The 18,510-nt window shown below is 45.0% G+C and overlaps 1 protein-coding gene across 1 annotated transcript in view; it reads right to left on the bottom strand.

Annotated features, from left to right (window-relative positions):
• Window positions 1-18,510, bottom strand: part of SLC30A5 (solute carrier family 30 member 5) — a 238,017-nt gene that overhangs the window by 77,085 nt on the left and 142,422 nt on the right. Inside the window, exon 11 of the mRNA XM_086960714.1 lies at window positions 11,863-12,020. Within this exon, the coding sequence (XP_086816840.1) occupies window positions 11,863-12,020 (158 nt within the window). The remainder of the gene's footprint in view (window positions 1-11,862; window positions 12,021-18,510) is intronic.

Raw genomic sequence — 18,510 nt, 5'->3', positions numbered from 1 at the left:
GAATAAATGAAGGTTATCAATTAAATTACATTAAAACTGTACTTGGTGTCAGCGCTCCAGTTGGTTTCACATGGTCCTTCTCACTTACCAGCATTCAAAGAACCTGTTGAGTTCGGTGTTGCTACTTGAAACAATCAATCAATCAACAGGATTTGTATAGCGCGCTACTCACCCGTTAGGGTCCCAAGGCGCTGAGAGGGGGGGGGGGCACTACTGCTCGAACAGCCAGGTCTTGAGTTGTTTCCTGAAGGATAGATGGTCCAGGGTCAGCCGTAGGTGAGTGGGGAGGGAGTTCCATATCTTGGCTGCCAGGTAGGAGAAGGATCTTCCTCCGATGGTGGATTTGCGGATTCGTGGGACGGAGGCGAGGGCGAGGCTGGCGGATCGGAGCTGGCGGGTGGGTGTGTAGAATGTGAGGCGGCTGCTGAGGTACTTCGGGCCCGTGTCGTGGAGAGCTTTGTGTGCGTGGGTGAGGAGTCTGAACGTGATCCTCTTGTCGACGGGGAGCCAGTGCAGGTCTTTCAGGTGGGTAGAGATGTGGCTGTGGCGAGGGATGTCCAGGATGAGCCGTGCTGAGGCAATCTGAATGCGCTGGAGTCTTTTCTGGAGTTTGGCTGTGGTACCAGCGTCGAGGGTGTTCCCGTAGCCAGACGGCTAGTGACGAGGGCCTGGGTGACCGTCTTCCTGGTTTCGGTGGGGATCCATCGGAAGATCTTTCGGAGCATGCGCAGGGTGTTGAAGCAGGATGACGAGACGGCGTTGACTTGCTTGGTCATCGTGAGGGAGGAGTCCAGGATGAAGCCCAGGTTGCGTTCGTGGTCCGTTTGCTTGGGTGAAGGTGCCCAGGGCAGGGGGCCACCAGGAGTCGTCCCAGGTGGAGGGGGATGGTCCGAGGATGAGGACTTCCGTCTTGTCTGAGTTCAGTTTCAGACGGCTGATCTTCATCCATTCCGCGACGTCTTTCACTCCTTCCTGGAGGTTGGCTTAGGCGATGGCGGGGTCGTTGGTGAGGGAGAGGATCAGCTGGGTGTCGTCGGCGTAGATGATGATGTTGAGGTTGTGTTGGCGTGCGATGGCTGCGAGAGGGCTCATGTAGAGGTTGAAGAGGTTGGGGCTGAGTGAGGATCCTTGCGGCACGCCGCAGATGACTTCGTGGCTGCGGATCGGAACGGGGGGAGGCGGACTCTCTGGGTTCTTCCGTCGAGGAACGAGATGATCCACTCCAGGGCCGCTCCTTGGATTCCGGTGTTGCTGAGGCGCTGTATTAGGGTGCGGTGGCATACGGTGTCGAAGGGTGCTGAGAGGTCCAGGAGGATGAGGGCAGCAGTTTCTCCGTTGTCGAGCAGGGACCTGATGTCGTCGGTGGCTGCGATGAGGGCGGTCTCGTGCTGTGGTTTGCTTGGAAGGCGGACTGTGAGGGGTCGAGGGATCCGTTGGTCTTGAGGAAGGCGGAGAGTCGTCTGTTGACGGTCTTCTCGATGACTTTGGCTGGAAAGGGGAGGAGCAAGATGGGGTAGAAGTTCTTCAGGTCTGTGGGGTCCGCGGTGGGTTTCTTCAGGAGGGCGCTCAGCTCGGCATGTTTCCAACTCTCCGGGAAGGTGGCGGATGCGAAGGAGCTGTTGATGATGTTCCGGAGTTGGGGTGCGATGATGGAGTCGGCTTTGTTGAAGATGTGGTGTGGGCAGGGGTCGGTAGGGGAGCCGGAGTGGATGGTGTTCATCAGGCGGGTGGTGTCAGTGGTGCTGACCGGGGTCCAGGTGCAGAGAGTGCTGGTGGGGGGCGCTGGTTCGGTCCATGGTCTGCGCGCCGAAGCTGTTGTGTATGTCGGCGATCTTGCGGTGGAAGAACGAGGCGAGTGAGTCGCAGAGGTCTTGCGAGGGTGTGATGTTGTTGTTGCAGGCGCTGGGGTTGGAGAGCTCTTTAACGATGCTGAAGAGTTCCTTGCTGTTGTGGGTGTTGTTGTCCAGTCGATCTTTGAATGTTGTCTTCTTGGTGGTGCGGATCAGCTGGTGGTGTTTGCGGGTAGCGTTTTTGAGGGTGGTCATGTGTTCTGTTGTCTGGTCGTGGCGCAAGGCTTTCTCGAGGGTGCGGCAGGTTTTCTTGGAGTTTTTGAGGTCGTTGGTAAACCACGAGGCTTTCCTGCTGCCGGGTCTGCTGGGAGGATTCTTCAGTGGTGTGAGTTCATCGGCGCAGTTGGTGAGCTGCTGTGTAAGGTTGCGGGCTGCTTCGTTGGGGTCCGTCGTGTTGGTGGGTGAGTTCTGGCTGAAGGCGGAGGTGAGCTGGTCGGCGGTGATCTTGCTCCAGCTTCGGCGGAGAACCTGTTGCGGGTGGTGGTGGTTCGTGGTTCTCCTGAAGTTGAAGTGGGCGCAGCTGTGGTCTGTCCAGTGTAGTCCGGTTGAGTAGCTGAAGGAGATGTGTTTGCTGGAGGAGAAGATGGGGGTCGAGCGTGTGGCCGGCGTAGTGGGTGGGGGTGTTCACCAGTTGCTTGAGTCCGAGGTTGGCGAGGTTATCCAGCAGAGCGATGGTGTTGCAGTCCTTGTTGTTCTCCAGGTGGAAGTTGAGGTCCCCTAGGAGGATGTAGTCTGTGGAGGTGAGGGCGTGCGGACTGACGAAGTCTGCGATGGCTTCGCTGAATTGTGTGCGTGGTCCCGGGGGTCTGTAGATGAGGGTGCCTCTGAGGGTGGTCTTGGGGTCGGTGTGTATCTGGAAGTGAAGGTCCTTGGCGGCGGTGAGGGTGTCGTCAGAGTTGGTCGTGATGCGGATGGTGTTTCTGTGGACGATGGCGATACCTCCTCCGGTTTGGTTGCCGCGATCCCTCCGGGTGATCTTGTAGCCCTCCGAGATGGCTATGGTGATGTCGGTGGCTGAGGAGGCGTTCATCCATGTTTCTGTGAGGAAGGCAACGTCTGGTGACGTTGTGTCGAGGAGGTTCCAGAGTTCAACGGCGTGCCTGTGGACGGAGCGGGTGTTGAGCAGGATGCACTTGAGGAGGCTGTTGCTGTAGCTCGGCTTTGCGGGTGCGGTGCAGGTTTGGAGGCAGGTGAATTGGCAGGCTTGGCAGGTGAAGGGTCCATGGGTGCGTTCCGGGGTGGCTCGGTAGAAGGCGGGGTTTCGGCCGGCATTGAGTCCGTGGAGGGTGGCAACGTCGTAAGTTCGTCGGGTGCGTTGGCATCGTTAAGGGCCAGGGGCCCTGGCGCTGGGCGCGGTCGAGGTGCGGACGGGCGCAGACGGGCTTGCCTTCGGCGCACAATCGGCGCGCTCGCTGCGTGTACGTGCGGGCTCCATATGAGGCGAAGTGGGAGGGAGGAGGAGGCGGGGCGGGAGCGGGGCGGCCAATGGGGTACCAAATAGAAAAGGGCGCGAGAAAGCAGCGGTGGAAAGCGGGGAGCGGGGGGGGGGAGCACACCAGAGGGTATAGTACTTACCAGAAGTAAAAAAGAAGTACAATCACAAAAAAGCACGAAATTAAGGCAACAGCAGAGCGGGAGAGCGAGCAGCAGCGAGGGGGCACAGCTGGCGAGCCGTGCGGCGTGGGGGGTGTCCTGGGGAACAACTATCCAAGACAATCAGCAGTATGAGATTCTTTTGATGTGATCAGAAAATTTGGTTTTTAGTTCTGTGGAAAATTCACAACATCTTCAATGCAATCTGTAATAATGCTACTTTGCCAACTTCATAATCAGACCTGTATCAATGGCTTCACCTTTAGTCTGGGGTAAGGTGAATTCTTTCAAAATTAATGAGTCTCCTAGGATTAATTATCTCTCCTAAATGCTTCCTTTTTTTGTGGCCCCAGTCTGCTTTTTTTATTATCATTTTTACAATATAACAGTATTGTCATCTAAAACACTACTAATAGACTATTTAACATTTAGGGGCCAATTTACAATGAGTGTCGGAAAGCCTCTGACCTCAGGTTGGAGGCTTTCCGACACTCATCGTCGGTTTCACTTACGACCACCTAATTACAATCTAGGCGGTCAGAACTGAAACCGGCCGGTCATCCTGGCTGGATTCCGATGAGCTCAAGGAGCCTGTCGGCCAGTCGGAGACCAGACTATAATACCAATGGACGGCGTTTCCGCTGTTGGAACTACGATGCTCAGTTTCCAACAGGTTATTTATGCCAGGCTTTCCGACGTGGAAAACCTGTTGGAAAGCGAGTTTGGGGGCCCATGGCAGGGCCCTCTTTTTCTTTCGGCCTCTGGTTGGGGGGCCACCTATGGCGCCCTCCTGTTGACCCATGCACCGTGTGGCAGGCACCTTGAGGTGCCTGCCAGCGGTGCAGGGATGAACATAATCTTCCATTTCTCTATGGGAGCTTGTGCTTCGGACGGTTTTTGAGAATTGCACAAGCTCCCATTGAGTAATGAGTGTATGCAACTGCACCGTGTGCAGTCGCATTGTAATTGTGGTGTCGGGACTGCCGACACCAGTTAGCAACTGCGACCGACATCGTAATAAGGCCCATAAGTTTCTTACCGGTAGATGTAGTTTTGCAGCTTGAAGAATTTTCTGTATTCACATGCTGTTTATTATTCTCCCATCTAGTGATTGGGTCTGGAAATCTCTACTTGTCTTTTGTAGTCTTTCTTCTATTTTAGTTTTTTGTTGTTTGGTATCTCCTGTGACATTGTGTGCCCTCCCCTAATCGCCATCTTCAGATATTTTTTTTCTCCTTTTTTTCTGTCTGCTCTCCTTCCATCTTCTTGGTATAGGTAGGGGTGGGTCGCTTTGAAATCTACAAAATGCGTCAAGCTGCTAAACTACACCTACAGGTAAGAAACTATATGTTTTGCAGCATGCATCCATTTTCTGGATTCACATGCTGTGCACAGATTTGTAGTGGTTTTGTTAGTTCAGCGGTGGTTGGGTTGAAGATGAGCTTATATTTGTAAACAGATGTTGTAAGGCTTTTTGTCCCACTTGAGCTTCCTTGTTCATTTGAATGTCTATACAGTATTGTTTCGTGAATATGTGTACTGATGACCAGGTTCCTGCTATACAAAGCTCCCGTAAGGGTGTATTCGCTAGAAAGGCAACTGTTTCCTTTTTACCTATTGAGTGTGCCCTTGGGGTTGAAATTTGTTTCTCACCTGCACTTGTGTGGCACAATTGAACAATTTGGGAGATTCACTTGGCAATTGTGCCCTTAAATACAAGCTGTCTCATTTTGTTGTTTGCAAGGGAGACAAATCGCCGTTTTGTCCTGCTGCTGGTTTTTATCTTTTTAATGTAGTACATAATGGTGCGTCTTGCGTCCACCTTGTGTAACGCTCTCTCTGCATGATTTTTTTGGTTTTTAAAAAAAATGTGTGAAACTATCTTAGGTAAGAAATGTGCGTCTGTCTTCATGACGATTATGACCTTATGGACCTGAAGGTATGGTTCTTGAATCATGAGCATTGTATTTCACTCCTACTGCGCTGGGATGTTATGGCCACTAGAAATGCGGTCTTCAGGGAAAGCATTTTTAATGTGGCCTTGTGCAAAAGTTCAAAGGGTGTCTTTGTTAACTGTGCGAGTACCACATTTAGATTCCAGGTGTGTGCCAGTACGTTTCTTGGTGGTGAGATTCTTCTTGCTTCCTTCCAAGACTGGAGTTGTGAAGAACCTTCTCCCTATGTGACTTCTTTTAAAGATGCATATGTTAACTTGCAGTCTATAAGATGTGTTTGTCATATTAATACTATTGCTGGGTCTGGTGGCTTAGTGGACTATGCGCCCACTGTATGGGCCTGTGTTCGACCTCATGGTCACAAATCCTGGCCACCTTTCATCCATCTGACGTTGATAAAATGAGTACCATTGAGTTGGGTAACAAACATCCGTTATTCAGTGCCAAGATGCCCACGAGTGAACACGCTCTGTGCAAATACACGTTACTTTGGTTTTCTTCCTAAATAATCTTTTTTAAGACACCATAGTGAGTAACTCTCATTTAGCAATGTAAAATTTCCCTTGTTGTTGGCTTTCCTGCTTCTCTTAGAACAGCCACAGTGTTCTCTGCTAGTTTTAGATAAATTCTTCAGGAGCCAGCCAGACCAGCTCAAAGACTCGGATTCTGGGTGTAGTACCTATCCATTTTCCATTGACAACAGGCCTTGTTGTGATGTAGATTCGGAATGTTCCCTTGCACTAGCTGTATTAGCTCTGAAAATCAAGACTGTCTTGCCCACTGAGGGGCAATCAGTATTAGAGCTATTTTGCATCTCTGCATTTGCTGATCACTCTGTGTAACAGTGGGATCGGGGGGAAAGCGTATGTACATATCCCTGAGCAGTCTATCGATGGAGTATTCCCTAGGGATTGGTGGTATGGTTGTCTGGAAGCAAAGCTTTGGCATTTTTAAGCGTTCACTGAGGTAGCAAATAGATCTATTGTTGGTATTCCTCAACTCCACAAGTTATTTTTTGAGTACTCAGATTTAGCTCCCATTCGTGAAGGCATGTTGCTTGTCTGCTCAGTCTGTCTGCTTCAACATTGTCCTTGCCTCGTAGATGAACTGCTGTTGTGTCCATCTTCCTCTGTTCTTGGGCTAATCTCGGTTGGGCATGGGATTGAGTTCTTCCTTGTTTGTTAATGTAAAACAGTGTAGTTATATTGTCAGATTGGATCAATATTGTGCGTTCTGATAGCTATTTCTGAAAGGCTTTTAAGGCTAGGAACACTGTCCCTAGTTCCAGAATTTGTATATGTTGTACTGCATCCTGTTCTTTTCAGACTCCTCGCATTTGAGCAAATCCATGTGAGCTCCCCAACCCATATGAGAAGCATCTGTTGTAATTGTCACCGTTTGAGTTGGTAGTACCAAGTTCCTCCCCTGCTTTATATGCTATCTTCTCCTGTAATCTTTGTGTGACAACCACCAGATCTTCCCAACTCTCTGTTGCTGGTGACCTTTAGTTGTGAAGCCATTCCTGGATTGGTCTCATGGCTAGTCTTGCATATGGAATCAAAGTAATACATGATGCCTTTTTCCCTAACAAATTCCCCACTGTACTCACTGTTCGAGCTTGCCCCTTCTGGCAAAGGAAGTTTCAAGCAATAAGGATTGTATTCTACTCTCTCTACTCTCTCTTGGATAAACCTTCCCTTGGATTGAGTTGATCCTTGCTACCAGAAATTCTTTTAATTGCTCGGTGTGGGTGATGACTTTTCTATGTTTATTGAGATACCAAAGTAAATAGTGTTGCCATTACATGCTGCATATGATCTCTGCACATGTTGTAGGACTTTGCTCTTACTAACCAGTCATCCAGGTAAGGATAGACATGTATGCCTGGTCTTCTTAAGTGAGCAGTACTGCTGCCAGACACTCTAGGCGCTGATTTTATCCCAAATGCCAGCACTGTGAGTCTTGTTCACCCAAAATCTTAAGTATTTTCTGTTTTGCATTTATTGGGATGTGTAAGTAGGTATCTTTTAGCTCTATAGTTATGTAATCTCCTTTTTGCAACTGTGGGATGGCTTTCTGTAACGCTGTCATCTTGAATCTTTGTGTTTTTATATATTTGCTTATGAATCAGAGGTCTAGAATTGGGCGCAGAGACCTGTCTACCATCAGTATGAGGAAATATATTGAGTAGTTTCCCTTGTTGATCTTCTCTATTGCTCTTTTTTCCAGCAACTCCTGTACCGCTTTTAGTAGACAAGATATTTCTTTTGAATGGACCTTCTTTTTTCGTCCCCGTACTGGAGGTATCTTGCCCAATTCTATGCAATATCCAAACTGGATAACATTCAGGATCCAATTGTCTGATGTGATATTCCTCCACTCCTGAAGGAAGTTCTGTACACTGCCTCCCACTGGTGGTGTGTGAGAGAGGCTGTGATTTCTTTTTGGCATGTCACTTGTTAGTGGGAGTTGTCTATCCCCTGTGCGGGTTTTCCCTTTCCTGTGTTCTTCCACGAAAGGACTACCGTTCTTGTGGCTGGTACTGACAGTGCAGCTGGGATACTGAAATTAGACTGCTTACCTGGAAGGCTTGGCATGATATTTTCAATTGGAAGCTGCCTCTCCCAGAGTATCTGCACGATGGCACTGTCCCTCCTCTTATACATCCTCCAAATTGCAACAGTCCCATGGATTTTGCAATCTCAACGACTTTGTTTTACTTTCTTTAATAATGTTTTTTGTTTTTCAAAACACAACTTCAGCAGGTGACTATCATTGCAGCATAACAACACAGATGAAGTTTACAGAGTGCAGATTGAGTTGCAGATTGGCAGTTAACAAAGCATTTGAGATGTTGTTAACAGAGCAGAACATCAGAATATCTATGGTGCATCAGGTCACTATTTAGTTAGTAATCATAAGAGTATACACAAAATACAACAATAACATGGGTAAGGGGGCCAGGTTAAGGCGGGTGGTGTGCCTATTTGTTGGATCATCATTAAGGCAGCAGGCGGCAACAGGTATGCTCCCTATTACACATCAATGTTGTGCCAAGCGGGTAATCAAGGAGTAATCGAGGGCATGTCTCAGTTTTAGTGGGTTAAAGCAGGCAAATTCTATTTGGTCGAGGTACTGTATTAGGGGTCACAACACAGATTAAAATTTTGACTCTGTACTAATAAGGTTATGGGACAGATGTTCCATTGCCAAGGTGTGCCAGAGGCGAGAGAATCATTGAGCCATGGAGGAGGGGGGGTCTTCTTCCATCGTAGGGCTACAAGTTGTCTGGCTGCCTTGAGCATGTAACTAATAAGTATTCAATCAGCATGGGACATCGCTTTCAAGTCTAGAGGGCAAATCCCCAGGACAATCACAGTATGAGATAGTGGGAGAGGGTACCCTAGAGTGGCTTTAATATAACGTAGCACCTCCTTTCAGAAGGTGGCGATGAGGGTGCAGGACCATCATATGTGACAGAATTCCTCTCAGTCTGTTTTTTACATTGTCAGCATAGAGAGGGTGTGCCAGCATAGATTACGGAGAGACATATAGGGAGTAATACCATTGGAATATAAGCTTATATGCCGTTTCCCGAAGGGAGCTGCAACGGTATGTTTTGGTTATGTCCCACCATGGTGTGTCTGATTGCTAGGGTGATATGCACTTCCGCTGTTTGACTGACATACGGTTTTGTAGGTGTGGAAGCAGGGGGGATGGGGTGTTGGAGCGTACTGTAGGTGTTGGAGATAAGCAGCGTGAGCCATCATATGCTCCAACAAGCTTCTCGCAGAGAGTGAAAGGTTGCACAACCAGTCATCATCTGGTGGTTTGTTGTGTCCGCCATGTCCAATGCCGATTTTAGGCATGTGTTGGCAATAAGTTTGCCTTCTTATGCCAGGCCTGCCGCTCTTTTTTTGTACTCGTCTTGCTGGTGCTTCATAAGGTCATCCATTTCCTCCCAGTGCTGGTAGGCACGTCTGTTTAAGAGGCTCTTTGAATTTGCAATGCGCCACTGATTGGCTGCGCTACTCTAAACTTTTCTTTGCATGAGGTCCATCCTTTTGCTCCCCTTGTAAGGAGGCTGCCCCAACGTTAAAGGGATATTTGCCCTCTTCTGTGCCATTGAGGTAATGATCAAATCAGCCGGCACTGTACCCTTGATGTAGGCTGAGTCCTTGGATGAATATTTATACTTTTTCTCCACCCTTGGGAGTCACTACTCAATCAAGTGACGGGCTCCTAGAATGCCACCCTTCAATGGTCTAGGACACCAGGTAGCATTGGAAGTAACCGGTTCGTGGCTTGGGATGGCAACAGGGTTTCCTGCAGCAAACAAGACTGTGGTCTCTCTTCCTCCAGCTGCACTCCATACTTGTCATCAGCCTTCTTAATAACTTGGGATGCCAATGTCACCAGAGGCGAAGGCATCGATGGATAGCAGTCTACCCCCTCCCTGGTGAGTCAGTATCCAAATCATGCCACTGTGAATCAGTGTATTCTGATTCTATGGAGCCTTAAAACATGCCCGGCCCTTCCTGCTTTTCTTCTTCGTAGAAGAGTTCCTGTTCCTCTTCCTCTTCCTGCACTTAAGGTGTTAAAGGAGGTTTCATATCTTCAACGTACTCAATGCCCTGGTCGTTTGGCGTTGAAGTTTTCAGTGGAATTCGAAATCCCTTCAAGGTTTCATTGAAGTCGGTCTTGTTCTGAAGTAATGCCATCATTACGGCCTTGAGGAACTGCTTCTTTCTCTCGATCTCCCCTGAGAGTTCTTCAGGCATGAGGTTCAAAGTAGATTTTCTCTTTGAAGTCGAAGATTCCTTCTATGACGTATCAGTTATAGAGCTTCAATGTTCATCTTGAGTACTCCTTTTCAACGCTGAAGCTCCCCTCCATTGCCCGTCCTTCGACAACTGAGACTTATCAGGAGACTTTTTTTCCTGTGGTGTCCCTTTCGAGGGATCCAATGGGATCTTTATCTCAGGGCCTGCCTCCGGTCAGTGGGTGTTATCGACGAGGCTCCCTTCGACGACTTTGAGACTGATCATTTATTTGGAGTTGATGCATCTCTTACCTCCAAGCTCTTGTCCCTTTGGTTGCTCGGGTTTCGGCCTGGATGATCCTCAGGTCGGCATTGGATGTTTCCCCCTTGGCACCTTTTGCAAAGTTTCTCTCCTCATTGCTCGACAATACCACGTCTCCTGGGTACAGAGTTGGTTTCTGCCCTTGCATGGTGTAATGTGCCTGTCTCTGATTCTCCCTCGCCTTCAGAGTCTTTGATTTGAACCAAGCACAGGCGTTGCAGTGTTTGCTTCAATGGTTTATGTGCTAGCAGAGGTTGCAGAAAAGGTGTTGGTCCTTGAGTACAAATTTGTGGTGGCAATTCAGGCAGAACTGGTCTTCTTCATTAGGCTGTACTGGGAGCTCCCTTTCTGGCATTCTCTAAACCGTTGAGGAAAATCCTCTCCTTCCCTCTAGAATTCCCCTCCAGTACCTTGTTGTGAATGTTCTTCTCTGAATTTGCTGTAATCTTTTGGACAATTTTTCATTAACTTCTTCTCAAATGTTTTCTTCCTTGTGTTGGAGAACCTTCAGTCAAGCATTCAGACCGAACGGCGGAACAAAGAAACAATCTGAAGATGGTGACCAAATTTGGAAGCGTCTGGGGGAGGGCATAAAATGACACAGGAGGTACCAAATGGGAGAGCGACTTACGCCCAACAACAAAAACAAAAATAGAAAGACTACAAAAAAGTGGAGAATTCAGGACCCAACCACTATATGATAGAATAATGAACAGCATATGATTTCAGAAAAGATTCACACTGCAAAAGTGCTGTGTTTAAACACAGTTGTCCCAACTGAATCCATAGATATGATATCATCTGCGATTTGAATTTCTTGCACCCATTGAGTGTCGCTGCTGTCCAAGAACGTTTTTAACATGTGGTATCTCAGAGGATTGACAATTCTTCCACATATTCTAAGAAATAGTGTCTTGAACAATGACTCCGAGTTTCATCGATGTACAGGAGGGAAAAGAATCTGCCCCGTCCCCGTATATATCACCTTTTTGAACACAAAATTACAATCCATTCTTTTGAGGTATATCTTTCTTGGTTAAAAGTACAATGAGCAATGTCAGTTTGGTTATGTGCAAATGAAGTGGTTTTGTTGTACAAAAAGAGAGTGAACATTAAACCTCAAAGGGCTACAGTTGATCAGCAGCAACAATGAGCAAGGCCGAATAATTGAAAATGCCAGCTTTACTGCTTAAGCGTTCTTACCAAAAGTCTACTAAGAGGAGTTCAAGACTGGTAATGCAATAAATAAATTACATGCAACACAAACTTTATATATAAAGACGACTGACTCACTGTAAACCTGCTTTAATTACGGTGACTTGAATGTTTAGTGTGTTTAAAAGTTAACAGGACTAAGTTTACACAATGGAAATGACTCACCCGTAGGAGAATGTACGTGTTGCCTTCCACCGGGACATTAAAGCAGCAAAGAGGCCCATAACCAAAGCTGAGCAGTCAAAGAGCATGTGAAATCCATCAGAGATGAGGCCTAGACTATTGGTCCAGACGCCATAGAAAAGCTCAACAAAGGTGAACGACTGAAATAAGGCAGAGTAGTTGTTAATAACATTATTTAGTAAGTTTCAATAAAGTAGTCATCATAAAAAGCAATCCCAAACAATTTTTTAGCTAGCGGATGGTGACCACTCATTGCATAGTATAATGCAAACAAATGGATATGTAAAGACCTGAAGTCCTCCTGTATGACTAATCAGGTGATATGCACTTTTTCAATCTCTTCAAAATGTGTATTACCAGCATCCAAAACCTAGCTCATAGGTCGAAGATCGAAAACATTGAAATCATTAATATTGCCTTTGCAAGAGCAGAAAATGGGTGCCTTTCACTTTCCCCAGATTTTGAGATTTATTTTTAATAGAATGTGTTTCTTACTTGTTCTAGCAATGTTTCCATGGCTATTTTGAGCTATATTATAAAGCGGAATATTAGTCAAAATAAACCTATGCTCTTTTCCCTTTCTTTGCTTCTCCATGATCACATTTCACCCTTTTTAAAAGAGGTTTAACTATACTGAGAAACATTTATTCCTCTTTATTAGGATTGCATGAGAGGCAGGTATGATGTTGTCCAGAAACAAAACATATTAATGTAAAGTGTTTTCTCCTGTGCACTAGTTAATGAGAAGACCACAACAGGTCAAGAAATAGTGCTCTGCAGTAAGAGTTCAGTAAACTGAAGGTGATACCCTTAAAAATGGAAAATTGGTTAAATTTAATAGAAATGCACAATTTGTGCAAACTCTAGTTTTTAAGCAGTGCTCTGTAGAAAAAAAATATTGCACTTTTGTCATGGAGAGGGTGCAAATTTAGATTTCGAAGGCTGAAAAGTGATTTTAAACCTTGAGTCCTGTTATCATTTACTTCTATTTGATGTCTTTTAGTGTTTTGTCTTCTAATCTAATGGACCAAAAGGACTTCTAACATTGGTGGGTGGCACGCTCCGGTCAGTTTCTGTGCCTTCCCTTGTAACGTGCATACAGATTTTATCTCAAGGTCTATTAGAGTTCCCTTGGGGCTCTGAGATCTATTTCTGTCCTTGACACTGACTTTTCCACTTCCACTAAGTGTCTCTGGTAATATCTCCTTTCCAGCCACCTCTCCTATCACAAGCACTTACCCTTTTTCCCCCAAACCTAAGAGTTCCTCATTATCATAAGCAATCTTATAGCCCTTATAGTGGATTTCTTTCTGTCTGCCAAGTGTTTTTTTTTCACTCAGGATTGCAGCTACAACCAAATTGCTCTCATCAAAACTGTGTCGGGCCTCACACTTCAAAGACCCTTGAAGGTACTTTCCCTCAATGTTCATGGTTTGACACATTTTATCAAATGGAATAAAATCCTCACCTGCGGAGCATACTGCGCTCCCTCTCTCAATTAATTTGGGGCTCGGAAAACCGAGACTACAAGTTGCTAAGCTCTACTCCACAAAGGAGAAGGGTGGCTTATGTCTTTTTAAGATCCGGCACTGTTGGCACTGGTCCCTGGTAAAGCTACAGAGAGCCCACCTTACTGTGGATTCATGCTGTTGGAGATATGGGTTACCAGACTGCGATATAGTTCATATTTTATGGGAATGTGATCATCAGAATGTCTTCTGGACACATGTTTGGGAACATATGAGAAGGGCCCTTGGGGTGGACAGACCTTGGACAGCCCAGTTGGTGCTATTACATGATGAGTCAGACCTCGCTTCAGTGAATCAGCATGTTTGTAGATGGCTATTTACCGCTCTAAGTGTTGTTAAATTGGTGATACTGCATCTTTAGAAGCCGACTATATAATCTACACTGCTGACCTAATTGGACAACATGAATGATATGGCTCTTTTCTTAATGATTGCATAATCAAGCTCACCTATTTATTTAAGGTGTCTAAGTAGAACACGTCCTGCTTCAAATTTCATACACACCCCTATTCTGTGTCCCATGGCCCGCCCTTTTTGGGTTTCCCGGCCTTCAACCCCTATTGCTGGATGTGTTGGAAGATGTGAATAGAGTGCAACCATATCTTATTTCTTCCATAAGGACGTTAAACAATTTCATCTTTCCTCCCTGCTACGGGTGCCCGTTTTCCTTCTCCTTTTCTTCTTCATTTGGTTTTAGTTATCAATTACTTGCTTAAAGAAGTTATGGTATACAGTTGGACTTTGGAACAGCATGTAATTTAGTTGATTTTCTCACCCCGTGTGGCGACTGTTTTTTTACATTTTTATTGTACAACTCTTGAATAAGGAAATATTATGAAAAGAGTCAACTTTTCACAATATGCGGCATATACATATGAACAATTGAATAGCATCACTGGCATTTTCTTGAATAGAAAGGAGAAACCTTGAAATCATATGATGGAGAGCTTCACTTCAGCAATTAATACAATCAAAAAATTATTGTTGTGCTTAAAAAACTAAACACATGGACTAGTGTTTTGTACATATTTTGAAGGTTAGTTGAGTTAATGTATAACTTATATGCAGGCATAAAAATATCTTTAACCAAACGAAATTAAATGAATACATATTTTTAAATAAATATTGATTGGCATACACAGCAAGAAGCCCTTGGTGCTAAGTAATAAGTAGGCGTTATGAACCAAGCAATATATTAGCTGCTATTATTTGATGTAAGCTGATATTGCAATGGAATTGCAACAAAATAACACTTTCATTTTTAGAATGAACTTTAAGGTGACATCCAGAAGAGGATTGTCGGACTTTTTTCATGGCATTTAAAACATGGATATGTGCATCAAATGAAAAGCTGCTTAACTAAACATCTTTGATATTTCAGTGGTGTACTATATATATATATATATATATATATATATATATATATATATATATATATATATATATATATATATATATATATATATATATATATATATATATGTATATATATATACACACACACACACACACACACACACACACACACACACACACACACACATACACACACAATGGTACCCGAAACCAAGAGTGATAAAATGAACTGTAGAATACAGCAGTGCAAATGCAAAGATTAAATGCACTCAGATCATGTTGGTGACATTCTGCAATATAATTGTTTACGGGCGGGTAAGCTTTGCTCTTTTGTTCATCACAATTGCAAGGAGTTCTTTCAATGGCTATTTTGCAAACTCGAATCTGGACATGGGCCTGCTATGTGCATTAAAGAGATCCTTGACTGACAACCACAAGCTGGTGTTAGGTGCAGGCTCCTGCTTCATTGACATCTTAGAGCAGCTAAGTGATAGAATTTTGACATTGCATTTGTAATTAACCTAGATCCAAGCATGTTGTTTTAGAAGTGTACACAGAAGTGGCTAAAAGGGTTTTGACAGTTTTGGAAAACACCTCCATCATTCTTGAGATAATCCAGTGAAAAGAGAGTAAATGAAGCATTTCTATTAGCACTATGAAATGTCCACTCGAGACTCTATGATTTAAAGGCTGTATAAATCTGACACAAGATAAGATGGAAAGTATAGAAATATCGCTCACAAGGAAGTCGGCAAAATGTCATCATTTATTTTGTATTTTGTATTTGTATTGGTTATTTGTAGAGCGCAGCTATCGCTCCGGAAGGAGCATCTTGGCGCTAATAGAACAAAGTGCAAACAATTGCGGGTTAGAGTTAAATGGCTGTCAATGCGTACTCATCTGGAAGATTAAAAATCCAGGTTTTCAGATGTTTCCTGAATTGTTTTTCTTGAGTGAGTTGTCTGAGATGTTTGGGCATTGCATTCCAGGCCTTGGAGGAAAGGAAGGTTAGGGTTTTACCCCCCTTGGTTTTGAGGTTGAATTTGGTCAATTTAATGAGGTTTTCTCCTGCTGATCGTAATGTCCTGGTTGGAGTGTAATGGGGGAAACGCTTGATAAGGTACTTCGGGCCGGTGCCATGAAAAGCTCGAAAGGCCACAATCAGGATTTTAAATAAAATCCTCTTGTGGAGGGGTAGCCAATGTAAAGTTTTTAGGGCTGCTGACGCTGAGGATTTTCTTGGCAATTTGAGGACCAGTCTGGCTGCTGCGTGTTGCACACTTTGGAGTTTTTTTAGAGTTGTTTTCTTAATGCCGGCCATCAGGCCATTGCAGTAGTCCAAGCGTGCGAGAATTAGGGCTACAGTGACTGCTTTTCGTGAGTTGATTGGCAGGAAGTCAAAGAATTTCTTTAAGGATTTGATGATGCTAAAGCAGCTTCCTGCAACATTCCTCACGTGCTGGTCGAATGAAAGTTCGGTGTCAAATAGGACCCCTAAGTTTCTTGCTGATGTTACAGTTTGTGGGGGGGTAGGAGAGTCTTCGGGCCACCATTTGCTGGGACAGAAATGTTGTGATTTTCCCATAGGAAGAATCTCTGTTTTACTGACGTTACATTTAAGATGGTTTTTGTCCATCCAGAGAAACACATCCTTCAGACAATTCTTGAGGTTTTGCTCGGCAGTGGTGGAGTTCTTCTCTAGGGGAACAATGAGCTGAGTATCATCGGCATACGATGTTACGAGTATGCCGTATGATTCAATGAGGGCTATGAGGGGGATCATGTAAATATTGAACAGGAGCGGGCTCAAAATGGAGCCCTGAGGAACTCCTGACAAGGTCTTTTTTTCCTTGGATAGGAAGGGGCCTAAAGTAATAGTTTGTGATCTCTCCGTCAGAAAAGAAATAATCCATGACAATACTACCCCTGAGATTCCGATATTTCTAAGTCTCCCTATCAGTATTGTATGGGAGATGGTGTCGAACGCCGCTGTGAGGTCTAATAAAATTAGAACGGCGTTCTTTCCTTGATCCTGCAGGGTTTTCATGGAGTCGGAGAGCTCGATCAAGGCTGTTTCTGTGGAATGGTTAGATCTAAAACCCGATTGTTAGGGATGCAAGATATTGTTGCTCTCCACATACCTTTTTAGTTCTTTATGTACCATATGTTCTGCAATCTTGCCTAGGACTGGGAGGAGTGATATTGGGCGTAAGTTGGCCAGTTCTGTGGGGGGTTTGTTAGATTTCTTCATTAGTGGTTTTACGATAGCCTGTTTCCATTGACGAGGAACTGTGCCTGTATTAAGAGAAGTATTAACAATCTTGTTTATCAGAGGATTGACCAAATCTATTGCCTGGTGAAGAATTTTTGGGGGGCATGAATCAGAGGGGGCACCTGATTTACAGGCAAGAATTACTTCCCTGGTGAGGTCAAGCGATACTGGTGTGAAGGTGTTAAGATTGTTAGTTGTATTTGCTCCTAGAGTAGGGGGGTTGAGGGCAGGTCGACTTTAGGAGTTGGGAAGTCTTTTTGTATGAGGTCAATCTTTTCTACAAAGAAGTCTGCAATTTGATTGCAAAGCTCTAATGAGGGTGGAATTTCTGGCTGTAAGGATTTTGGGTGTGTGAAGGTCTTTACGATGGCAAATAGTGTTTTTTGTTTTTGTTTTGCTTCCCTTATAGCTTTGGTGTAGTGATCCTTCTTAGCGATTTTGATAGAGGCTAGATATATTTTCCTCTGTTGTACATAGAGGATTCTGTAGGCAGGGTCATAGGGTTTACGCCAGTTGCGTTCACCTTTCTTGCATGATAAGTGGAGCTCTGCTAGTTTTGGTGTAAACCAGGGGGCGTTCGTCTTTTCTTTTTTTCCCATTTTGCGAGGATGTTTAGGTGGAACACGTTGTGTGATCTCTTGTTGCATCCAATTATGGAAATGTATTGAGTCTAGTTCTACATTGCCGGTCAGGATGGGAGTCTGAGTCTGTATTTCGGGTCGAAGTTTAAAACTATCTTCGACCTTAGTCCAATTTATACTATTTGCTGTCTGTTGGCTTAGTTTTGATGAATTCGGAGGACGAGTTATTTGGATGTTAAAGGGTATCAAGCTATGATCTGTCCAAATTTGTGGAATGGGAGTGTGGACGTTCAGAAGGGGAAAGTTCGAACATATCCCATCCAGGATATGACCTGCTTGATGTGTTTGTTTAGTTATTTTTTGCTGTAGATTGAAGATCTCCAGAATTTGGTGGAAAGTAAGCACCTGGGTGTCTATTTTGGATTCCAGGTGTAAATTGAAATCTCCTAGTAGTGTGAAATGAGGGTAACGGAGAAGGAGCTGCCCTAAGGAGTCGCTCAGTGAATCTAAAAATTTTGTTGTGGATCCTGGTGGGCGGTAAATTAACCCTCCTGAAAAGGAGGTGGTGTCATTTAATTTGATGGAGAACCCAATCCCCTCGGAGCCCTGCAGGGGGTCTAAGTTAAAGGTGTGACATTTTATATGGCTTCTCAGTACCAGAGCAAGACCTCCTCCTCTTCCCTTCGTTCTGTCTTGCCTGACGATAGTATAGCCATCTGGTAAGGCCATTGCTAAGTCTGGGTTACTGCTGTTCGTGAGCCATGTCTCAGTTATGAGAAGGCAGTCTAGGTCATGTTCGAGAATGAGGTCATTAATGTCCTGGCTATGGGCACCCATTGAACGTGCATTTATCAGTCCACCTTTAAAAATTAGGATGTTGGTATGAATAGTG

Source organism: Lissotriton vulgaris, chromosome 3_1 (genome assembly GCF_964263255.1).
Source record: "Lissotriton vulgaris chromosome 3_1, aLisVul1.2, whole genome shotgun sequence".
Taxonomy (NCBI): Eukaryota; Metazoa; Chordata; class Amphibia; order Caudata; family Salamandridae; genus Lissotriton; species Lissotriton vulgaris.
Note: the sequence above shows the minus strand (reverse complement) of the source record. Positions and strands in the feature narration are given on the sequence as shown.